This window comes from Carlito syrichta, unplaced genomic scaffold (assembly GCF_000164805.1).
Source record: "Carlito syrichta isolate Samal-C Ts95f unplaced genomic scaffold, Tarsius_syrichta-2.0.1 Scaffold305700, whole genome shotgun sequence".
Classification (NCBI taxonomy): domain Eukaryota; kingdom Metazoa; phylum Chordata; class Mammalia; order Primates; family Tarsiidae; genus Carlito; species Carlito syrichta.
The window spans coordinates 74,839-92,008 of NW_007249796.1; the positions used below are offsets into that span (position 1 = coordinate 74,839).

At 38.5% G+C, this 17,170-nt stretch overlaps 1 protein-coding gene across 2 annotated transcripts in view; it reads right to left on the reverse strand.

The window, feature by feature from the left end:
* FILIP1L (filamin A interacting protein 1 like) overlaps positions 1-17,170 on the reverse strand; it is a 273,887-nt gene that overhangs the window by 67,310 nt on the left and 189,407 nt on the right. For both annotated transcript variants that reach the window (XM_008062420.1, XM_008062421.1), the window contains exon 4: positions 16,881-17,059. In XM_008062420.1, coding sequence (XP_008060611.1) covers positions 16,881-17,059 — 179 coding nt within the window. The remainder of the gene's footprint in view (positions 1-16,880; positions 17,060-17,170) is intronic.

The window sequence follows — 17,170 nt, forward strand, 5'->3', positions numbered from 1 at the left end:
AAAAAAAAAAAAAAAAAAAGTATTTCCAACTTGTTCACAAGCCTCTTTTATGCCACCTCCCGGTTGAGAGGCAGCCACTATTTGACCTTTATTACTGTAGATTAATTCTGTCTGTTTTGGATTTCATGTAAATAAATTCTCATATTAATGGAAATGCAACCCCACAGAAATGGAACTTACGTTGCCATCAGAAATGTATGCAAATTGTGGTTGTTTCACTTCCATGGTGCTTGCTTGGTGATGTTCTTTTAATTTAGCCTTTCTGGTAGGGCAGTAGTAGTATCCTATTAGAATTTTAATTTGCATTTCCCTCATGATTAATAATGTTGGGCCTCCTTTTCACATGCTTATTTGGATATTCTCTTTCATGAAGTGCCTTTTCATGTCTGTCTTTTTTATATTGGGTCATCAGTCTGATTTATATTATAATTATTGTTGATTTGTAGGAGTTTTTATGTATTCTGGATGTAAGTCTTTAATTGTTTATATGCATGCACATACCTTCTCTCAATCTGTAGTTTGCTTTTTCACCCTTTTGTTGTGTTTTGATTAACAGAACTTAGTAATGTTAACAAAGTCTTACTTTGTTAACCTTTTGTAATTGGTGATTTTTGTGCCTTTTCAAGAACCATCTTACCTGCTTCAAGGTCATGAAGATAAAACTAAGACACAGAAAAGTTAAGTGGTTTGTACTGAGATTATGACCAACTTTGTTGTCCTCAAAACGCAAATTGTTCCCTTCTTCCTGGGTATACCAGACATTTCTAGCTTTTCTACTGAGAAGTTGCCATGCGACTGTAGATCGGATTAATGACATGTGAGTAGAAGAGATGGTCACCTCTAACTTGAAAGCAAGAAGATACTTTTCATGTGTTTTGCCCTTTTCCCTCCCCCCTCCCTCTACCCCTCATGTACCATGACAGATGTGATAGAGTGCATTGGTCATGTAGATGAAGACAACTCAATGATCTTGTGGAACAGAGCTCCTTTAAGTTTATTTAAATAACACTTACAATTGTGTAAATAATGTTTAGATAATTTAAAACTTATTCAAATAATTAGAATATATTTGCACCTAAACAGACCTATTTTGGGGACTCTTATAGTTGTTTAGACTGTATCTTAACACATACACAGGCATAGTTTGTATATAGTGGAAGCAGCCTCCTCACATCTTCTGACTTCTTGTGCTCTTATTACTTTGCCACATTGTCATTATTTGGTGGAATGTGTCTTAACCACCTATAACCCCTTTTATTTGACAGCCACAGCCCTTTGTTCTCTGAACCTAGCGTCACAACCATGGCCTCCACTATTATTCTTACCTGTACTTAAGCCAAAGCATGCTCCTTGCTCTTTTCTGATTTCAGTTGCACTTTTTTGTCTAATCTCCTTCCCTTAGACTAAGTCTGCCCATAATGCTTTCTGTTTTCCCTTCTCTTTTCCCCCCTGTCTGAACTATCCCTATCTTTCAAGACGCAGTTCAAATGCTATCTTTTCCATGAAGCCATCTTGATCCCCTCGTTAGTGATCACCTCTTTTTCCATAACCTAAATGCTTTTCTGCTCCTGGGGCCAGGGATCAAATGTGTGGTCTTGTGCCTTGCACATGGAAGGAACTCAGTATTTTTGAAATGAATGAATAAATGAACTAGAAAATAAATGAATTTTTCAGGAACTGAAACCATATACCGCATATTAACAGATGATGATCCAGTCATGCAATGAGTGTAGCTGAAAATTTTTAAACTCTGTCCACATTGGTTCTGTGCCTCTGTACCAGTAAGGTTCTGACTCAGCAGTCCTGAATCAGCAGATTTACTGTGCTATATCACTGTCATCTTCCATAATACAGTCCATGCAGCATGGTATCTTAGTACTAATTGCTGACATAGTGTGACCATGACCTCATTTGACATTTCAGCAACCAAGACCTTTCTGACTGCTATATAGTGACGTTTATATGGAAAAGGAGATGCTATTTTCTATTCAAGGCAGATGATTTGACTTGGACAACTATGTGACAACTGGCTTCACTTGTGTTCTCTTGGCATTCTCAAAGAACATTTGAACCATATTTGAGATGCCGTTGTGTTCCTATCTCCAAATTCCACAGTTGGAGATTCTGATTCAGTGTGTTTGGGATCGGGCCCAGAAATCTGTACTTTTAAATATCTCCCCTGGCAACTATGATAATCACTTACTTAGCTTCAGGAACCACAGGCAGAGAAGGGTTAAGAGTTTAGATTTAGGCATCCCTGAGTCCTAATTCTCCTCTACAATTACTAGTGGTATGACCTTGGGAAAGTTACTTTGTGCTGTTGAGTTTCCTCAGTATGTTATCTAAATATTATGTGGACAATAATGGTAACTACTTTAAAAGACTGTTAAGAGGATTAAGATGAGACATTTGACAGTAAACATTTAGTCAAATGTAACTATTGTTGTTACTATTATTATTGTCATCACTAATCATCATGTTATTTACAAAAGACCTTTCTTTATATTGTTTTTGTATAGAATATGATCTCTGCAAAAAAAGCATACATGTCTTCTGTGTGTGGGGGGGTCTTTCTTTAATGGGAATCTTAATTAGCTTGGGGGTGCAATTAAAGTCAATTAAAGTTCTATTTGGGATTACTCTGACTATAGTTACTCTTCATGAATAATTTACCAATTAGCAACTCTGTACTTTAAAAAATTATTGGAGAACCATTCGTGTGTGTGTGCGCACACAGACTATTACAAAGAAATGCTTACTTGGAAAATGTTAGAACCATATATTCTAATGCAACATTTCTCAAACAAGTAGATAGTAAAGTGTCATAATTTAGGGGCTAGAAGTTGAGACTATGGGTAAAAGAAATGCAGGGAGCCGAGCCACCTGTTTCAAGTTCTGGTCTCTCCTCATAAAGTTAGTTTTCTGTCTGACCTAGCACCAAACAGAATGGAAAAGAGGTAAAGAGGTACTCTGAGCTAGGATTTGGTGATGCTACCTACAAAATAAAATGAGTTTTGATGTATGTATGTTTGTGCACACATGCATGTGTATGTTTCATAGAGGAGTCACATGAAACCCTTGGGGAAGGAGGGAGGGATTGGAAGCTGGAGAGAGTCATGTCATCAAAAGGTTTCATAGTCACTCTCTTGTATCATAGTTACTTACTATGAATTTACTCCCAAGAGGAACAGTGAACCATGAAAAGTCAAATTTGGGAGCATAAATACTCTTCATAGCAAGGACAAGATTTCTTTTAGGTGAAGCAGAAACTTCAGGGCAAGAGAATGAGTGGATCCACCCAAAAATTCTTCTTTAACCAAAGAAGTAATAATATGGGTAATAATGGGGTGTCAAAAAAGGAATTTATAATCTTTGGATCCATGTGTCATGTCTTTCATCCACATTGATTACAAAGTCCATCATGCTGCAAATTCTAGTTAACTCTTGTAATAACTTACAGTTGCTAGTGGTTCCAGTTAACTTAGATAACTTGGGTGTATATTTTGCCACATTTTTATTCCATTTGAATTCAACTGCCTATTGAATTCTCAGATTGCCTGGAGAGTAGGTGATGAGAGTTGAGCTCTGCAACCCCTTTCCTGTTCTTTCACTTGAGTGAACCCTTCACATTCGTAGTTCATTTATCATTGTCAACAAGAGCTGTCGTCATCTGACCAGAATGGGTGAGAAATTTTAGTTCTCAGAGCAAGAAGTGTACTTAGAGCTGAAATTTTAATTAAGAATAAGGCTGATTAGTTAAGGGTTTCATTTTGGGGTCAGCTCACCCCCACTGCACTTTAAAGTACAATGTTAGATATTCTTAGTTATCCAGAACCCATGAAATTCTTAATAGAGTTGGTTTATATATAATTTCTACTCTTTGACTCATAAGAACTTAAATCTTGTCTAAAAACCTGTATGGATTTCAAAGACTTAGAGAGGATTAAAAGGCTATAAAAATTTAAATAACTTCATCCAGTGAGTATGTTTACCTAAATGTGTCATCAAACTTCTCAGTTTTCTGGTTAGAAAACCGGTTTGGGACAGACTGACTCACACTGTCAACTGATAGAATGCAAACACATTCAGAATTCTCCTGGCAAGACTAATGCAACAAAAACAACGTTCTGTGAGCTTTTAGAGGTGAAATGTTTCATTTCTCTAATAAATCTTCCTATCACTGAGAGCTTTTAAAGTAAATAGACACATGTCTTCACAGATGTTAGGTGCTGGTTGAAGTGGCAGATGTATACTATTATACCAGGACCCCTCACCACTTTTCAGGGAAATAGTTTTTTAAGATAATCTAGGGAGTATTGTAGTTAGCCCTTAGATTGATAAATACAATACCTTGTAATTTTAAATATTATCTCCATATATAAGTAAATATTTTACTAGGTTTTTATTTTTCTTTTAACTTATAGATCTCAAATTCTTTGCCTAAATAGTTACACATGTTCTTCTCAATTAGGTCTCATGCAAGGAATTAGCCAGCAAGACTGTTTATACCCATTTTACAGATGGAAACATCAACACAAAAATTGTGTAATTTTCAATGTTGCCCAGCAAACTTGAGACCAAACAAAGGATGGCCAAAGACAATGATATTCTCTAAGCAGAGTTAGCTGAGTAGCCATTTTCAAGGATGAAGAGATGGAGATTGGAATGTGTTCTTGGCAGGGCTCACAGTACAGTTAAAATAAATAGACGCTCCTGTTCCTTTCTCTTTTCCAGTTGGTTATATCTCATTGCCATTTGTTCACATGTTGCTGTAATTAGCCACTTGTAGGCCAGGCAAAAGGAATTAGGTAGCATATTACACGCCCACACCTCCCTTTCTGGGATTTAGGATGAAATGAGATTTATTTTTCCATTTGCTTCAGCCAAATGGAAATGCATTTCTCCAATCCCATTTTGCTGTAAAGTAAGTCATTATCAGGAAGTTGTACAGTAATAGGTAGCATGGAATCCATTTCTAAAGAGCTTTTCCCTCTTTGGTGTTATGCTTATAATAGTTTTCTGGTTGTTGTCATTTTTGTTGTTATTAAATTCTTTCCAAATTTGACTCTAGACATCCTAACACAATGCTTTGTACATACTGTAGCTTCTCTGACAAATCACTCATGGTGAGTTGAGATTTTTCTGCATGAGAAATGTCTCATGGCTCAGCATAAACGGGAAATTCAAGGTCGTAACACACAGTGTCTGTGTGTCCTCACATACTCATACTCATACTCATACTCAACAGACACGTTGGTCTTTTTTATCCTTTTGTACCTGTGAGTGCATTTTTCTGCCTGCTAAGGCCATTCAGCCTTCTAGCTAATTGCTGCCTGCTGGGAAGCCTTCGTGTTTCCTCCTTGCAGAACTAATCTATCTTTCCAATCAGATCTTGAGTACTCTTGTATATGCCTCTGTTACAGCTCACAATTAATTACCTCATACTATTGAGGTTTTCTCCCTGGGCCTCAAAGACAGGATCCATGTCTTCTTCATTATTTTTTCCTAGTTCCTAGTTCCATGCATAGTGTCAAGTTAAATGAATGTTGAATGAATGAATGAGTGGATAATAAATATCCCCATTTTTTCTTTTTAAAAATATATAACGAAGATGTTCTTTCTCCTTTTCACCCATCAAATAAATAATCATTTGCATTTGGTTATTTCCTCTTGAGGTATCCCCATTTACCTATTTCCAAGTCCCTATCCTTCAGTTCCTGATGACATTAAAAGTTATTTGTGAAGTTTTAAGAAAATAGCAAACTTTTATCTTGTGAGAAATATACATTATTATCAGTAGTTTTATCTATCATATTATTCACTTAAATCAATCAAGTTACATCCATACAGACCTTTTCAGTTTTATTCATCCATAAGAAGGAATGACAGACATGCTGATACATGTTGCAACATGGATGAACCTTGAAAACATGTAACTGAAAGAAGCCAGATACAAAAAGCTACATAGTGTATGATTCCATCTATATGAAATGTCCAAAACAGACAAAACCATGGAGACAAAAAAGAAATCAATGGCTTCCACTGGGTAAAGAGTGACTGCTTAATGAACACAGGGTTTCTTTTTCATTGACAGGTAGTATTCCATTGAATGGATATACTGTAATTTTGCTTATCCATGTATTAATTGATGGACATTTGAGTTGTTTTTGTTTCTTGACTATTATGAATATGAATAATGTTTCTTTAAACATTTGTGTATATGTTTTTGTGTGGATGTATGTTTTTATTTTTATGAGGTAGATACTAGGAATTGCTAAGTCATATGGTAACTACAATAGACTGAATATTTGTGTCCCCCAAAATTCTTATGTTGAAATCACAATCCCCAATGTGTATTAAGAGTTGGAGCTTTTAGGGACTAATGAGTTCAGGAGGACAGAGCACTCATGAATGGGATTAGTGCCCTTCTAAGAACTTCTAGCTGACCTTCCACCATCTGAGGATACAAGGAGAGGACAGCAGTCTGCAACCCAGAAGAGGGCCCTGACCAGCAGTCAACCATGGTGGCACCCTGATCTGAGACCTCTAGCTTCCAGAACCATGGAGAAACAAATGTGTTGTTTACAAGCCACCAGGTCTATGGTTATAGCAACTCAAACCGACTAAGGAAGTCGCTCTATGCTTAACTGTTTGAGGAACTGCCAGACTGTTTTTCAGCGTACCATTTTACATTCCTACCCAGTAGTATATGAGAGTTCCAGTTTCTCCAGCACTTATTAATATGTCTTAAATTAAGGTTATCCTAGTAGATGTGAAGCGGTATCATTCTGTTACCGGTAATTATCCTGGTCAAAAGGAAATTTGAAATTAAGAGGCATTTGAAGTAATGAAGAGTCAATTCACTGAACAATGTTTAGTAGGAAAGAAAGGATACACTCTAAAATCCATAAGGTGGCTTGGCTAAATGAATTGCTCCTATAAAATGGATAATATACAGCCACTTAAAAAAAATAGGAAGAGTATTGTATGAACTTATATGTTTATCTTATATATCTTATATGCTTACAGTAATTTTCTAAAACAATATACAAGGCACCATTCACTATGGGTTACCCTTGGGGAGTAGGAAGTGGGTGAAAGACCAGGACCGTGAAGCCTATATACCCTGAAGCCTTTTCCACATGCGATTCTCTTTTTCCCATATTTTTCCTTTATTTAAATATATTCCAGTGTTTGTTATGGCATGAACTACCTTGAATATCATATTTACTTAGCACAAAAAAGTGCAAGATATAAAGTGGCAGAATTGTGAGTTAGAAAATAGTAGAAAATGGTATTTTCGGCAACCCCTTTGGGTCCCCTCCCACTCTGGGAGCTTTTCAGTCCTTTCAATAAATCCTTAAAAAAAAGAAAAGAAAATAGTTTTTTGAAGAAGAGAAAGCATATATTCAGCCTCATAAATCTTGCTCATGTGTTTTTTCTGAAATACCTCGGAAGCTGTAAGTTACCTGCTTGTCAGACATCTCAGATATTTCAGGCTATTGTTGAGAAATTCATGGAAATAAAAAGGAAAATACCACAACAAGTGTATGTACCTGATAAACAGGGAGGAAACATAAGGGCACAGGAGTTGGCAGGTAGAAACTGAGTTAAATAGGAGACATTGCTATGGAATTCTCACACACTCCAAACCAACCGAATTATTACAGGGGGATTTTGGTGAAGTGAAGCTTAGATCCCACTATGTTACCCAAATCAGACTTGTCAGGACAATGTTAGGCCAGTATTAATTGTTGTGAACTACTGCCAAGTACGTCATGTGGCGAGAAAGGTGAGCCAGGATCATGGATTTGGACTCTGAGGCTTACTGTAGGGTATATGAAAGGAGGAGGCTTCCGACCTTTCAGAGAAGGAATAGGAAAAGTAGTGTTTTGGAAGACCAGCAATGCTGAGTGAGGACCTGAATTTGATGGGGAAAAGGAAATATACTGAAATTACACTGACAAGATCAAAATAGTCTTTCCAGAAAATGTTATAATCTTCAAGTATATTTTTGATTATATGTTAGAATTTTTTACCCTAGAAGTAATGTGTCTCTAAAATCAATGGTCAAGTCAGTGGAAATGTCTGGTTCATGTTCTTAACATTCACTTTACACTCTTTATAACTTTATATTGTGTACAAAATGAGGTCAGATTCAAGATTAGTCCTAGGTAAAGTTATAAAGTAAGAAATGAGTATTCTCCTTCATTTTTAGTAGGATAGTTTAGCTCTAGGTTTCAAAATCCTTAAAAAGATTCATAGCTTTTGGCCCAGCAACTCCACATCTCAGAATTTATTCTAAGGCAACAATCAGAAAGGCATAAAAATTCACTGGAGTATGAGGCTATTTGTCATAGGATTATTTCTAATAGTGAAAAAACTGAGAAAAATCTAAGTGCCCTCAATAGGGAATTCTTTTTTTTTTTGAGTTGGAGTCTCACTCTGTCGCCCAGACTGGAGTGCAGTGGCCGCTCCCGACCCACAGCCTCAACCCACTGAGCCCCGGCGATCCTTCCGCCTCAGCCATCCAAGTAGCTGGAACTACAGGCGCGCGCTACCATGCCCGGCTCATTTTGATTTATTGTAAAGATGAGGTCTCTCCAAGTTGCCCAGACGGGTCTCGAACCCATGGGCTCAGGCAATCCACTCATCTCAGCCTCCCAAAGCGCGGGATTACAGGCTGAGCCTCTGATCCCAGCTTAATTTTTTTATTTTCAAATTGTAGGGTACAGTTCAGAGTTGAGTATACAAATATTCATTGTGCAGGTACCCTTGTTGATGAGGTATGCCCCCCTTCCCCAGGCAGATTTTCATTATTATCAATCCCACCTCCCCGCCTATAGTTGTGTCTTAAGATTTCTCCTGGAGCCCCACATAACACTAAACACAAGTCTTGAATACCTAGTAATGATTTTAGGGAGTATCGTGTCAAATATATTATCAGGAGAGCTGGCTTCTAGTCTGGCTTTGCAACTATTCAGCAACAGGATTGGGAGATTTCTTAGCTGGGACTAGGCTAGATTTCTTAACCTCACTTTTCTCAATTCAAAAATCAGAGGTTGATCTAGATTGCTAAGTCTTTTCTAGCTTAATTTTTGTGATGATGTGCAGAGGTGGGAGGATCGCTTGAACCCAGGAGTTCAAGATCAGCCTGGGCAACATAGCAAGACTCTGTCTACAAAAAGATCAGAAAATTACCCAGGTGTGATGGTACATTTACTCAGGATGCTGATGCAGGAGGAGTGCCTGAACTCAGGAGTTAGAGGCTGTGGTGAGCTGTATTCATGTCACTGGATTCCAAACCTGGCAACAGAGTATGACCCTGACTCAAAAAAAAAAAAAAAAAATCTGGAATTCTGAGATTTCAGTAATTTTTCATAGTTATCTGATATAGTGACTCATTGTGGTGGTAGTAGCAGGAATAGGAAGGTTGTGAGTGAATCTGATTCTGCAAAGGGAATATTAGGTTCAGTTTAGATGTGTGAGATGTGAGGAGCAGTAGGGTATACTGAAACCTTGATGTCCTTTAAGAATGGAAGCACAGATTTGGATTTGAAGTCAGTGGTAGAAGCATTGCCATTCTCATTGACTTCTTTTGATAATGTGAGTTAGAATCCTACGTGTTCAGACCTATCGCATAACCACAGGTTTTTTTTTTTTTTTTAGATCTGAAAGAGACTTACAAATCATATGCCTCTCCTTGTTTTATATATAAGAAAACTAAAAAATTGAGAAATGGCATTTGCCCAGATTGACACACTAACTTCAGATCTGGTCTGCAGATCTGAGTACCCCTATCTCTAAGCTCATGGTTCATACCTCACTGGGCTTGTTATATATATATTTTCTAAGACTGCTTTTTAGCATTCTGAGTATTATTTTGTGAGGAATACATTCACTAATCATATACATCCAAATAAACACTCAAAATTATTTGTAAGACTTAACTCAGCTTTCTTGGAAAGAAAGGCACTCAAACAGCATCATCACTGTATCAGAATTTTGACCTCTGTAATTAAATAGCATTGAATGGAAACCACTGAATTGTGCAGTTATAAGGGTATGGGTTTGTGACATCTGTTGAGAGTTAAGTCATGGTATATAGTCCTAAATGGTTTTTTGGTACTCACGTGAGGTAATTAATCTCTCTGCCTCCCTGCTCAGATACTGTGTTAGGTCTGGGATATATGAACACAAGGCTGCTCACACTTTAATTCTGTATAGAATTACAATACCAAAATTTGTGTTTGTGGTGGGTCTCCATTTTGTTCTGACAAAGAACTGGATACCCATGAAAAAGGTCAAATGGAGATTTGGCGTCCATTTCACTACTTACAAGGCATAGTCTCAAGAATATGTAATACAATTAACTCCTTGCCAGGAAACTGAAAGGAAATGATTGCATTTGAGTACAATGTATTCTCAACAATAGTTTAGTTTAAAACTGCTGGCTTTCAATTTTTTTTTTAAAGTAGACTTGATTTCTTTATTTTTTTTAAAGCATTATACCCACTGTGTATTGCTTTATGGGATAGTCTTAAAAGCTAAGATTTAAAACCAAAGAAATGGAACATCCTATGGGCAAGATATTGAATTCTCTAGTAAAGTACTCTAGTTTAATATGTTTATTAACTTCTCCTGAATGTGCTGTTATTTAACCATAGTTGTGCCTTTTTTTCTACCTATCCCGATGTCATAATGCCTTAGGAGAATCAGTATCAAATCGTAAAGTCTGCAGTGGTGTCTCTATTTCAGGGTTTTACGTAGGTGAAGGTCTCGTTTACTTTCTTAACCCAGTATCTAGCATAGGACCTGGCTTGTAGCAGACAATTAAAATTTTTTTTTTAATGAATAAGTGGCAAGCAGCACTAGCTAGCAAACTAACTAGTTACTTTAACTTAAAAAAAAAAAAATCCGGGTTCGGTGGCTCAGCCTGTAATCCCGTGCCTTTGGGAGGCTGAGGTGAGTGAATTGCCTGAGCCCGTGGGTTCGAGACCCGCCTGGGCAGCGAGAACTCATCTCTACAATAAATCAAAAAATCAGCCGGGCATGGTAGCACATGCCTGTAATTCTGGCTACTTGGAAGGCTGAGGCGGAAGGATCGCCGGAGCCCAGCAGGTCGAGGCTGCGGTGGCCGGGAATGGCCACTGCACTCCAGTCTAGGTGACAGAGTGAGACTCCAACTCAAAAAAAAAAAAAAGATAAATTAATACATATGGCTCATGCTTGTAATCCCAGCACTTTGGGAGACAAAGGTGAGAGGATTGCCTGAGCCCAGGGGTTAGATGCCATTCTAGGCAACTTAGTGAGACCTTGTCTCTACAATAAATCAAAGTATTAGCTGGGTGTGGTGGCGCGTGCCTGTGGTTGCAGCTATTTGGAAGGCTGAGGCCTGAGGAATACCTGAGCCCAGCAAGTCAAGGCTGTAGTGGCCATGAGAGTGCCACTGCACTGCAGCCTGGGAGATAGTGTGACACCCTGACTCAAAAAAAAAAAAATTAATCCACTCCTTTATTTGTGTATTTCAAGGAAATATCCAAAGTCTCTAGAAAGAAAATTTGATATTTTTGAGAGAAACCTTTGAAAATAGACTGATATACTTAGTTAACAGTGGACATGTGTGGCTCAAGCAGTGTCTTAGAAACAAAGATTTCCATCACTGATCCTTGATGCCAGCCTGGAAAATGGGCCTATCATAGTAGAGAAGGATCAGTGATGGAAATCTTTGTTTCTAAGAATTTTTCAGCCAAAGGGAGAGGGAAGTGCTCTGTTCCTCACTAAAACCTAACACCAAAGAACTTGCCCAGGATGTGATCAAGGCAGCAACCCTTGAAGCTGGACTCCTGGTGACCTTCCTCCAAAGGGCTCTAGGTCCCTGCACCACTGTCTGTCTAGTCAAACCTGAACAGGGGCAAGAAATTAATTTTATATGTGACTCCTTCTTCACTAATGTGACTTTTGAGAAACTACCATTTTGAACTCCTTTATATGAATTTATAAATACATGAATTTATAAAATTAGAATATTAGCACTAACCTACTTGGCCAAAAAAATTATAAAAAGTAATTTAAGGCATTAGCTTAAATTGAAATCACATTTATTTATTTATTTTTAATTTTATTTTTTATTGAGTTGGAGTCTCACTTAGTCGCCCAGACTGGAGTGCAGTGGCCACTCCCGGACACTGCAGACCCAACCTGTTGGGCTCCAGCGATCCTTCCACCTCAGCCTTCCAAGTAGCTGGAACTACAGGTGCACACTACCGGCTAATTTTTTTTGATTTATTGTAGAGATGAGGTCTCGCCATGTTGCCCAGGCGGGTCTCGAACCCGTGGGCTCAGGCAATTCACTCACATCGGCCTCCCAAAGCGCAGGATTATAGGCTGAGCCACCGAACCCGGCCTGAAGTCACATTTTTATACAGAGATATATAACAATATTTGTTGCCTGTTTTTTTGTTTATTTCAAGGCCAGAATTACAGTATTACCTGTGATTAGCGTACGTGGTTTGTTTTAGTATTCTAAAAAAGAATTCATAGTTTAAAGGGGAAAAAGAGACCTTTTTTTTTTGCTTCCCAGTCTTTTCCTCCATTGAGACTGAAAAAGAGAAAAAATTATGCAAGCTTTTTTGAAAGTTCAGACAAAATTGGCACTTCATTTATGGGAAAATTTTGCAAAATTACACTGACTAAAAGTGATTTTTTTGTTTTGGCTTTCCTGTGAAGCCATCCAGAAAAGCCAAAAATTACTGGCATTGCTTTTGTGTAAAACCTTTCACATAGACTCTACTTGTAATTCAGCCAAGTACATAATTTAGGTCATCAGTGACACACATATCCACACATTGGAGTCGGTCAGTAAACAGAAAGTTGTCGTGAAATGTGGATATAATATTGCCATATGAACAGGCCAAAATGCACAGATTACATCTCAGGAAACTTTGCATTAACATGCTTGGGAATAGGTCTTCCTGAGCTGATCCCTACCCCCACCCGCCCTCAGTGGGAAAGCCAATCGCTTACTGATTACGACAGCGACATCACTTGGCAAACATTTTGGCCTGAACTCATTGTGTGACATCAGTCTCCTTTAGGGTTTTCCACATAAAATGAATTCTCCAAAGAAAACACAGAAATTGAGCCTTAATTTGAAATCCATTATTATATTCTCTAAGGTCGCATTAACTACCTCAATCACGTATTTCTTAATTTTTGTTTTATTTCCAAGTAGATATTAACCAACACTTAAATGTGAGCACTAAACCTTTACAGTGTTTTTTCTTTTTCAAAGTTTCAATCAGATAGTTCTTTGTAGCTGTTCTCGTTTGTTTTATGGGGCTTATGGTATCTGTTTTACTGTACCGAGGCCCACTAATTTGGGATTGGCTTATATGGCATTGTTTGAGGAAGGAAGGAAATACTTCTTTGGCCTTTTAGGATAAGTTAGTCTTGCTTTTGTGAGGGGTGGCTATGTGCTTGAGAGAAAGTACTCACACTTGGAAGGATTCAGTGATGGTATGTGTTTTTGCCATGTCTCATGAAAATGAGACACTTTTCTTGTGTGTAAGCATCTCCTTTGAGGGTATTTACCTGAAATCACTGGTTTCCCCCCTTCTCATTTTGTTAGGTGGCGTCCATCTAATGCTACTTTGATGCGCATGGCCTTAAAGCAGGTGGAGTTCAGTTACACCTCAGGAGGCCTGTAGTCACAGCAGAAGGCGAAGCAGAAAGGGGCATGCGAATGGGCCAACAGCACCGAGATATGGACTGGTGATGTTGTACAGGCAAAGCAAGGAAAGAATTATCTATGCCTCATGTGAGAGGAAAATAGGTTTAGCATTCTCACACCCAGTGAATCCATTCTCTGGCAAACAGAAATAGGTGAATATTCTCAGATCTTCTGTGATGGCTAAACAAGACAGAAGAGACACCCTTTAGTTACTTATTCCTATTTCTTGATAATGGCTGTTCAGCTTAATTATTCTTCAAAACAAAGAAACTTTGCATCCTATAATGCTAAAAAATAGGATCCCTTAAATGCTTCCTCTTAAATTCATTTGACACATTTAGAAATACGATTCTCAACATATTGATTCAATGATGTATGCTTGACATTTTCCCCTCTATTTTTCTTTTCCTTCAGCTCTTTCCCACCGATTAAAGACATTTGTTCCCGTTTTTCAGTGTCATTCCTCCTTGCTGTTTTGGCTTAAATAACCTGCCTGTCAGCGTCACAATGTACCTTGTGCATGGCCCTCCCCATCCTTCCTTTAGAAAATAGTGGGGATACAGAGTGAATCTTAGAATTATGCCCCAGCAGCCCTTCACGTTCCCCCCAAATCTGGGTCATCTTGCCTCTCATTAATGTGGTAAGCCCCCTGGGCAGGGGCAGCTTGGACCTCTTTGTTCTATGGCAGGCAACACTGACTGTGGTCAGTTAATGTTCATAATAATGAAAGATGAAAGAAAGTGTCTGTGTTCAGCAAGTTAATGCCAAATAAGTATGGAAGCCAAATAAGGCCACTAGTGCCAAAACACAGGGGTTCAAAATAATATTTCATATAACATTGTCTCATTGAATAACAAATCTTATATTGTAATGGCTGAGTCAAAACTTCCTTTGGTGCCAGATTCTTTGTGTTCCTTTCATCTGCCCCTGTAGATATTTCAGAGTTAATGAGGGGCAAGGACCTTTCCCCCACCCCCTGACATGTAGTGAAAAATAAACCTGGAAAAAATAGATTGGATGTAAGGGCCATGAATTCTCTGGCACTTTGAACAGGTGTCTATCATGAAGTATACCAAAAAGAAACGAAAGTTTGCCATTAGCCTAGATATTAAGGTCACTTCAATTACCTAGATATAATATGAATTGGAACTAGTTGAATAAACCAGTGGATATTACCAGTGTTTTGGCAAGGAGAGCTCATAGGTAACTATTTTTTTCTGTGACCATTAAAATCCAGTGTCATTAGCTCTAACTTTTTTTTTTTTTTTCGAGTTGGAGTCTCACTCTGTCGCCTAGGCTGGAGTGCAGTGGTACTCATGGCCACCCCAGCGGTGACCTGCTGGGCTCAGACAATCCTTCCGCCTGAGCCTTCCAAATAGCCAGAACTACAGGTGTGCACTATCACACCCAGCTAATTTTTTGATTTATTGTAGAGTGAGGTCTCGCCAAGTTGCCCAGGCTGGTCTCAAACCCATAGGCTCAGGCACTCCCTTTATGTCGGCGTCCCAAAGTGCTGGGATTACAGGCTTGAGCCACCACATCCTGCCACTCTGTGACTTTTAAAAACACACAGAGAAATAACAAAAGTGAGAGAAATACCCCATGAAAATTTGACATTGCAAAGGTTGATTATTTTCTCTCTTTTCGATAACAATAGAGAAGATTAATTATTCTTTCCATTTAGTATGGATGCTCATACTTTCGATTCAGATTAGAGGGTCAGAGTAGAATAGAATAACCTACCCTACCTATGGTTAAAAAATATTTACCAACCAAACACCCTTTTTTTCTGTCAAGTTTCTCAAATTGCTAGTTCACATTTTAAGCTTCTACATTCTTATTTCTTATTTATTCTTCAAAGCATTGTAATTTAGCTCCTGCCCTTACTGCTTTATTGAAATGGCTCATTACATTTCCAGGTTTCTCCCTCACTGCTGAATCCTGGGACATTTCTTACTGTTTTCTGCATTATTTGGTGCTATTCGGCTGTTCACTCTTTTTTGAAAGTCTTTCCTTGCTTCATTTCATGGCCTTCTTTTTCTTGTGTTTATTCAGCCTTCCACCATTCTGTGTCAGCTCCCTTTTTTGACCCTTTTTTTCTGGAAAACCACCAAGCATTGATGTATCTATGTATTCTAGGCCCTTCTTAGCATTGTCTCCTCACACACCAACACCCACCAGCTTCTGCCATTACCCACTGCAGATGCATATCACCAACCCATCCTTTTGCAGACCTGTATTTCCAACTATGGGTTGTCTACACTGCTCATCCTTCTGGCTGTTTATTAGAATACACCAAGGTACCTCACATCCCACATATTAAAAATAAGACCCACCTTCTGCCCACCTACCAGGCACAAACCATCCTCCCTAATCAAAACTGTGCAGCAACAAAATGCTATGGCCCTTTCCATATTCCATACATTGGTAAATAGCCAGGAGTTCATCTTGGTAACTCCCTGGTTCCCTTGTTCTGCTCTTCAGTCTCCCAGTCCCTAATTCATAGTGACTACCATATATAGTTCCTGCTCACACCCCTCCTCTCTAACTCTGTAACCACTGGAATGCATCCCCTCATCCTTGTTATCTGGGTATTTGTCTGCTACTGAGTGTCCCATCGCCTGTCTAAAGCCTCTCCAGTCTTCCTCCATGTTGACTTCATGGTTCTTTAAGAAAGCAGAGCTGATCACCTCACTTCCTCTCTCAGAATGTTCCCTTTGCTCTTTCTTGCCAACAGTGTAAAGTCCAACTGCTCATGTCACACCCTGTGCTGTAGCCACATAGAAACCTTGAGTTCCCTCAGTACTAGTACCTTTTCTCAACTCTATACCCTTATGCTTATTTCTCTCCTTGACATGAATATCATTTCTATTCTTATTTGTCTCAGGACTAGACCCCTGCAGCTCTCACAGGACACTATCTTGCAGAGTTAAGAGCCCAACATTTGTTTCCATAGTCCTTATCACACCTGGTTATTCTTGCATTGTACTGATAATATCTTTAAACATGTTCTTTTCTTGCCCTGGACCATGAGATCTTTGAGAACAAAGGTTGTGTTGTGTTCCTCCTTGCAGCCCTGGCACCTGGTACAGTGCTTGACCCATAGTTAGAGATTAGTGATGGGTGATTGTTTTGTCCAAAACCTTACCTTTCACATTCCTGTTCTAGTAAGCTTATGAATTCATCACTCTTCTCTGTGTATTCTTTGTGTTTTCTCTTTTCTTCCTCCAGCTCTGATATGGTTTGCCTATGGGACTTTTCTACCATTAAAAGCTGTTCCAGGATTCGTCTGTGAGATTCTTTATGTTTTTCCACAACTTTGTCCAGCTACAAAAGAAAATACATGTATAACCCGTTAACTACAAATTGTTTATAATACTGCCATCTTTTACTTTTAGAAATGTCCCTGTTTTTAAAAATTAGTTCTGCAATGGGTTT